The sequence below is a fragment of the Lottia gigantea genome (genome assembly GCF_000327385.1).
Source record: "Lottia gigantea unplaced genomic scaffold LOTGIsca_27, whole genome shotgun sequence".
Taxonomy (NCBI): Eukaryota; Metazoa; Mollusca; class Gastropoda; family Lottiidae; genus Lottia; species Lottia gigantea.
The window spans coordinates 2,171,259-2,180,290 of record NW_008708846.1 but is presented as its reverse complement, the minus strand read 5'-3'; the positions used below and the strand labels follow the sequence as shown (position 1 = coordinate 2,180,290).

Below are 9,032 nucleotides of genomic sequence, written 5' to 3'. Positions count from 1 at the left end.
CGCAAAATATATTCAAAATTATTTACACATTGGACGACTCATGTCTTGCTTGCAAAGTCAAATCAAAGCAACTTTTTAAAGAATATAATTGAATATCACACTACAGAAACGATAGATGATAATAGTTCACAAGCTTTTTATAATTTAAAACCTATGAAAGTCAGTAGAGCCAATCAAGAAGTGTTATTGAATGTCATAAATCTTAAAAGATATTTCGAAACATTTACCAGACCATAAGATAAAGTTACGAAACGTATTTTAAAAGTAAAAGAGATTCAAGAACTAAGAGACTATGAAAATAAAAACAGACTTGAACATTGTAATTCTTACTGAAAAGTTCATTTACTAGCAAGGAACAGTTATGACTCATTAGCAGAATCACGATCTGGAAACTTTTTTGTTATTAGATTCAAACCGCACTGTTTAGTAAAAACTTACACATATATCGGTAAAGCTGATATAGCGGACCAACAGATCGAAGCTGATGATTCGGGACGGAAAATCAGCGGCGTCATCATTATTGAAATACGGATATTTTCAATTTTGTTTTTAACAAAGCATGTCTATTATATAGCTTTTCTAACTTTTTCTAGTGTCGACGTGCTACCAATATTAGAGAAACCTCCAGTCCCTCTATCGGTCCGCACTACAGCGCATGCTGCATCAACCAGGAAAGAAGATTCCATTTCAGCTCTTTCAGAACACCTCGTCAAATTCCCCTTCCACTATATCATCTGGGACAAAAAGTTAATTCTTGCCAGAAACTGAACTGAAGACAAGCAAAGAAGAATCTGTGAAGCCTTAGAAATAAACCGACGTTTTCCTGAATTAAATCGTGAAACTGGACATTACATCTTCAAAATATGGCTTCATTAACCTCAACTTTTAGCCTTTTTTCATCCTTTACCTGTCTGTTTTATCTATTTTTTATTCATTGCTATTGTTCTGTTATTACCTGCCTTTCTACTTCATGTTCCCCCCTCCTATTTTTTGCTCTATATTTCCATTTTACTACCAAATAACCAACCAAACCTCCTACTTCATTTCATCTGATGACGGTACATTCTGTTGAAACGTTATGTTCTTTGTTATTAAAGACGTGTGTTATACCATAATATTATATTCCCTTGTGTTTCCACACGTCATTGTGACTGTACTTACTATAACATGAAATGGCATGAACCGTGAAACGACCGACGAAAATGTGAAATGACAAGGAAGCGACAGGAAACAACTTCAAACTAATATGCGATGAATTCTACGCATGCTAATCAGGTTGAACATGTACTTCATTTTAAGAAAATGTGCATTTGGGAAGAGTGCACTTCATTGACCTATTATTGGGAGACGTCTTTCATATTTTCCAGGGAGTTCAATTTTGTCATATAAAGCTTGCTTAAAATTTAACGCAAAGTATTTTGAGGTCGTTTTCCTGCTCGGTCAGTTTTAAGACACCTTTGGGTCATAATGTTAGTAATGATACATATATACCATATATGTATTTTACACAATTTCTCGATTTTCAAGGTACCAAACCACCAACACACCGACACTAGTAGATTCTATTTTAATCCTTAAACGTAATGGACGTTTTCCTGTCTTTTTTCCAAACGAACAAATACTATTGTCAGGCTGTCGAGAACAAAGGTCTGTAAATGACGGAAGAAGAAGAAGCTAGAAAGAAGACCTAGTAATTTTAATATATGTATATTAATAATTACCGCCAGTGTAAATAGACACATTATCTCTTATTATGATAAAATAATGTTTGATTATACGATCATCGACTATATCAAAGCAAGTTTTTGTTTACCATTAACTTTGAAAGTGATTTCATAAAAGAGATGTTAGACACAGATAACATGGCGTTTTTACTATCAGAACTGACTATCTGTTCAGTTTAAAGACAAACTCTCTGAAATTATATGACTTAATTATCGCCAAGTTTCATTATCAAATCAATAGCAAAGGATCCAAATCACCAATGATCACACCCAGAACAAATTTAGCTACATAGCCACCGTTATTGTACGACAATAGACCAACCAACAATAGTTATCTCATCGCACGATTATTTAACGTAATAAGATATACTTAACCCATCTCGTCATTATTTGCTACTGTTTACAATTATATGCACCTGTTCAGGTGTTAACACTTTGGAACATTTACATACACAGAAATAACAGGTTTTCTCCTTGGTCAGAAAAATAAAAATGTCTTTGATGAAAAACATCAAATTTTACACGTTTTTCTACCTTTTTCAAAAACATTTGTATCGATATTCTCAACACATGTTATATAATATTTTGAAGTGATACATAGCATTTCAAAAGTTTTAACTACATGTATATATATTATAAAATAGTAAATTGTGAACCAGAAGACTGAACTTGCAGTACCTCTCTAGAAACACCCTCCACTCATCATAGCGGAGTTTTAATTCAATTAAGGTTTTGGACCATGACTAAAGAGCTTGAAACTAGTAGTTTAGAGATTTGGGGTAAAATCTTGTCCACTAGCTATCTGCCTGGTTCACAATTCCTTATCAACATTTGTATATATATGGAAAAAGATTTAACATTCAAACGCGAATAATTTTAGGCACCATAAATTTCGACGGTGAGTATAGTTTTAATCCCATCATGAATTGCAAATTTAAATTGTAGACACAATTAAAGAATGTTTATAATTATGTTTATGACGCCTTGGTATTGTATATGTATTGTAATAGTATGATCTATAATAAAATACAGTTTTTAAATAGTTTTAAATATAAGAGAGAATATGAATATAGATGAGAATTCAGAGTTTGATTTTTATATTTTAATGTATAGTTCTGGTTTAAATAACAGTCAAAAACATGTTTAGATCAAGAAACGAGAACAACTTTTACAGGCAACAACCTTAAATTTAAACCTTAAAATTGGTATAATGTTAAAAAGTTACAATTACACATTTTATCTGCTTTTAGTCATGCTTATGGCGTCAGTATGAAAAGATTTGTATTTGATAATTTCAGACAGTTGGCATTGTCTTACAAGCTATCTTTTAATTCCATGTCACAGACAAATAGATAAACAGAAAAAAACAACACAGCCAAGACCAAACATAAGACAGGTCGATTCCCTTCCACCAAAATTGTTATGTAGCGCCCAGTCTGTAAATTTTAAAGAAGGCGTACATTCAATCGAAAAATAATTACAAAAGATGAAGGATCTGTCTTCTGTTGTTTGGATCCCGCTTTACATAATTATTGCCTAAACCCGTGAAGTAACAGTGTATCTATCACCATTATCTTATGTCAATAATTTATTAATAATGGAAGATGAAAGACTTTCTATCACATCTTTTCATATTTATGATCCACATTTAGCTCTACTGACGTCACTATTATTACACTATTACTGCAGACTATAAATAATCCACATTTAATGCTATCTGTACGCACTGTTCTAGTCCGAAACATCTGTCTTTATTTTAGCCTCTATTCGACATTTTGACAGTGAGTAGAGTCAGAAAAAGGACTTATTGCATATAATTAAGAGTTTTAACCAATCAGAAATGTCCATGTATGTACAGTCTGGATAAACAAAAAAAGTATTTTTGACCTTTCTTGATCGGCCACTCATTGGAATTCTGCTGGTAATTCTCTTCTAATTTAGCAAATTATGAATTAAATATGGAGAGACAAACTGGTATTTTTTCAAGTCATTAGAGCACCTCCACTTTCTATTCATAAAGGGAATCCATCTTTAACATTCTAATAAATTTACATCACTGCGTTTTAACACAAAGATAGGTTATACTGTCGAAATGAATCGAAAAGCTATATTGAAGACCGTTTCTTAGTACGCGGATAAGAGCAGTTATATCCGAGAAAGGGCTTAATTTTGTATTTGAAAGTAACATTTCTTGGATCAAAGGTAACAGTATTCGATTCATTTTTTTTTATGTGCAAAACTTAAACGATTTCATTGGTTTCCTGGGCAATAACAGAACTTCGATTAATAATAAGTGTATACACAGAGTCATAAAACTTACCTTTCGTTTAGCTCGTAGCTGATTGGAATCTCGAGCTTCGTCGGCGTTTCCAGGAGCCGTTCGTCGCCACAATAATACTCCAACTATAGAGTAAGTCACAGACAGAATGCACAAGGGTATTATATATGTTATTAACAAAACAAAAAACGTGAATGTTTTGCGAGCGTTTTCCGAAGGCCACACCTCGTCACATGACACAATATGATATTTCCCAACATATATATCCTCAGCTCGGCTGACCACTAACTGCACAGACGATAACGCTATTGCACCCACCCATATCGTAAAGAGTACATACTTTGAACGTGATGCTGCCAATCTGGACCTTAAAGGGAACATCACTACAAGAAAACGATCCGTTCCGATCGCCATATTCGTAAAGACACTAGCCGAAACGGACAAGTGTTGCATGCACAATACTAGAGGGCACATCGGTCTAGAAAATATCCATGTTTTTAACATGACAGACGAAAATGTAAAAGGTAAACAGAACACAGCCATGATGAGATCAGCAACTGCAAGGTTGATTAAGAAAGGCCGTATATCCGTCCGACACCTGCGACCTTTAGCGAACACAATTACGACTAGCACATTTCCGATTATTGCCGTTAATGCTGTTGCGGTATATAAAATTATTAATCCAATTTGCGAGGACTGACTTAGAATAAAAAATGGTACGTCGTCATCGGTTCCATTTTTTGTTCCGTTGCAGTCTGCAATGGAACAACTGATATTAAGATTTGTCATATCCTAATTATTCTAAAACATGACATCCTAGAATGCATTCATTTTCCACGCTGTCACACTTCTGTTGGGATTCAAACCAAACTTTCCTGTTTTCAAAGTAACGTAAAAGACCATCATGTCACACGACGACTGAAGATTGCAAGAAAAATACACAAATCACCAGTAAAGTAAATGTGTATCCATCGAAGTCAGTTAATGTAATGAAACATTTATAGAGTACTATAGAAATAAACAAAAAATAATCAATCAGAACTAGAAGATCTTCATGACGGCGCCAATTTGTACCACTTCGTTATCTATTTGTCAAAAAGCAACAAAAAGCTTTTAAGACATTCCACTAAAGCAAATGATGCATAAGAGACCATTCTGACACTTTCAAAGATTTAGTAACCTACTACTGTCCATTGTAGTGTACCATATATCGCTGTTTTCACCATAAACACCATACGAGACACGATACGGAAACAATATTGATTGACAAAATGTGGTTTAAAAGAACTTCAAGAAGCTAGTTTAGGAGTACCTGAATTATTTCCTGATGTAGGATTATCGGCCTTTAGTGACCCTCCGTTCCTCGAAACTAACTTACTCCACTTAATTATGAATTTAATGAAACTCTTATCATTTACATCTTACATTATACGATCCATAATATAAGAACAGCTACTATTCGACTTCTTTTTGAGGCGAAACAATGATGATGTTTAACGAACTATAAGTATAATTGTAACAAATTCCAATTTTTGAAGCACATCAAGATAAATGCTGAACCCAAACTTTGTCTTGGTAATCCAGTCATGTTTTGAATTCAGTCATTCAAAACTCCTAATGTCACTCAATTCCTATTGTCCAAAATTCATAATTATACTAATGTAAAATTCCAGCTTAAGGTCTTCGTTACTCATAACCCGACTACTTTCTAACTTTTCACCATCAAAGAACCGTCAGCCTTGCATCATTAGCAACCTGCTGAATATATTATGATCAAAGGTAATTTGACAATGTCGTATGCACATGGCTCACTGCCATTGTTTGGTAGGCTTGAATGTTTAATGATCCTTGGTCAATTGTACATACTTCTTACTTTTCAAACGCGACTTAAATTGGATATTGATCGCAGTTTAACTAGATATTCCACTTCGGTGACTTGGCAAAATATTCTTTTCAGGCCTCGCTTAACTGTAGTAGGTCTATCTAAGAAAAATATCAATCTAGCAGTTGAAAAACACTTCATAGAAATCATATTTTATCCTCATATTCTTAGTTTCAAATTCAAAACAGTTTAGCACGTGGTTGAACCACTTTAAAAATTCTGCAAGAAACCTGTCACCTGTTTGCATACTGCAACAACAGTGTTTGAAAATGTTACTTATTAAATTGCTCATGAAAATACACACATTATCCAATGACGTATCACTTTCCAAACACCAAGAGCTATATTTCCAATTTAGTATCCCAATGTATTAGGCATTTAAATCTCTTCACATAATTATCCAACTGGCTCTTCACAACCTTCCATTGCCAACCATGATAAAAGCTTCTATGCAATTGCAATGTTGATAATTATATTCGTGTAAGATCTGATCAAAGTACACTATCTCCTATCTGATTACGATATCTAGCATTACATAGAATTGTATGAATTGGGTCGAGCTGATTTGTGAGATCTTTCGAGTTAGCTTGTGACATACGAATTTGACATACGACAGTCCTGTGGTTGTAAATTGAGACATACTATCAAACACCGTGTGATATATTTATACATACATTATTTATATTATGCAAGTCTACATCAGTTATAACTGTGATTTGGGAAGTAATTACTTTCTTTCTCTAACATTAATCTTACTTCAATAATTACAGTTAGTCGGGATCATTTCCAGCTTATCGAGGTTACAGCTAAATGATTGGGTTCACGGGCATTTTTCTGATGGGGGTTGTGCATGTAAGTTAGATGATGAGACCAATTCTCGGAAGCAATGGCCGTGGAAGACGAATATCAAAGATTAGGCTATTCCACTGCCACTGTGTTAGATCCATGTTCAGAGCAAACTTTTTACTTTGTTATGGCGATGTGGTATGGATGAAGAAGATGTGAAATTTGTATGCCTTGTATCTCCCCATATACATATTTATCACGCAACAGTTCTGTTCCCGGGTTAATAACACAGGTTCTTAAAAACGATATGAATTCGTAGCACAGGTTAATAACTATGCTAATTCATGCACCGTGTACCGTGTTAAAATTGGAGGCGAAGGACATGAAATTGTTCCAAATAACAAAACTTTGATTAAAAGTTTCTATTCATTTATCATATGAACGTGTTCATCTAGATTTGTTACGCACAAGGAAAGGTGCAAAAAGGTGGAACTTATGAAAATCAAGGCCCTATAAAGACAGTGCAAGGAATTTAAGGAAAATGTACGCTTATTGAAAGTTGAGTGATAAATAGAATCTTTCACTCGTGCTTATGTCACATGAAATTTATGAAATTCGTTTCTACCTCTTCAAGGTTCAGGAAGTATTAAATCTGGCAACTCATTTTAGTTTATGTGCCGGAACTTGACCCGGGTCTAATCAATATATACCTACATTCAAAGCTACGCCAAGATCGGATAAAACTGTGGCCTCTATCTTACCTACAATACAAATTTGACGCGATTCCACTCAAAGGCAAAGGCAATAACTCTAACAACATCCGTCCAAATATTACAAGATTCGAACTTGACTGAGATCTCATCAAGATATATATGAAGATCAAGTTTCATCAAGATCAGATAAAAATGCAGTCTGTTATGTGTTCACAAGATATACGGAAGGACGGACGAACGGATGGGGGTCAATGGCAAGATACATCTACATCTCCATGTAGACATTATAAAAAAGAAGTTATAATCAGTTAGTTGTTTCTCATAATGTGTCATAATAGCAATCTATTTAATCAACGCCTTTTTGATAAAGGACATTACCACCCAAAAATCATCATATGATCCAATCGAGTAAAACAAAAGGCTCTATCTAATCAGTGACCAGGAAGAAGAGTGCATTGATAAGATAAACTTAAACTATACGTTGATTTGTGCACGCTAATGTCTTATGATTTTAACTTAATGATCCAAAAAGAAAAAAAAATTAAAGAAAAATTTGAACACTTTTTGATCACTGATTTTCTAGTCTTAAATTTAACGATTTGTGATACAAATTGAATTCTTTTATACGAACCGATAATATATTGCTTGACAAAGACTTTTACTCGCATTGAATATACAGACTAGAAATTAACTTGAAGCTATGTATATTCATGACGGTGTTGCTATAAACAGAAATTTCACAAGCATTCAGTTTATGATCTGCAATAATACAACACATTACTTATGTCACGTAATTTGACCCGACATGTTCAGACGAGCCCGCCCCCTTCCAGATAAAGTTTTGTTTTAATGCTACCATAATTGTAAAAATATGACTAAAAGCAAAGTTTGCAACATTAACAAATACAGAAAATAACTCTGGTACAAAACGTAGACATTAAAAGGTATCCATCAAAAATCTGTCTCATTGGAAAACCAAATCAAAATCAAACGTAATCAATATATATAACAATATATTATTGGTATAACATCATCATATCAGAAGTCATAAGGCCATGTTAATAAATCATATCTTTTTATCACATACTATCTGATATAATACTTGGTTTATTCATAATGTCATCCGGGTGCGACTATTGTACATTAACTCTTAACCGCAAATGGAACATAAAGATTGCCAAAACATTGGAATAACAATAAGTTAGGTAATATAGGAAAAGTTATGACAAATCATCATGCTTGTGAATAATATACAATTTCATTAACTTTGTCAAAATCCACCCTGATTGCCGTCTGAAGTGTATACGAGAAATTATAGACAGACGGGCGTTTAAATATCGTATAAAGGGCTATATCCGGTGGGCCGAAGATTCACAGCATCTGGTAGGATGCGTGGCAGACGGCTTTTATCGAAACATATCGACTACTAGCAACAGGTCGACCTGGTCTTCCCTTGAGATATTTGTTTCATACACAATAGTGCAAATGAATGAAGACACAACTTTGAAGTAAGGTTTATTTAATCTATATTAAGGCCTGAACAGCGAATTCTCCAAAAACAACAGAGTGATTGAGTGGTGTGTTGAATTTGTTTTTAATTTGGGATCTTATAAATGATATATTACATTAAGATAAGCTCAGATTATCTA

At 33.8% G+C, this 9,032-nt stretch overlaps 1 protein-coding gene across 1 annotated transcript; it reads right to left on the bottom strand.

Moving 5' to 3' along the window:
* Positions 1-4,020: 4,020 nt before the first annotated feature.
* Positions 4,021-4,710, bottom strand: LOTGIDRAFT_95290 (hypothetical protein; the record flags this gene model as incomplete). The annotated part of the gene is made up of 1 exon (XM_009056327.1): positions 4,021-4,710. A coding segment is annotated over one exon (690 nt), but the record flags the coding sequence as incomplete, so codon positions are not given.
* Between the last annotated feature and the right edge of the window lie 4,322 nt (positions 4,711-9,032).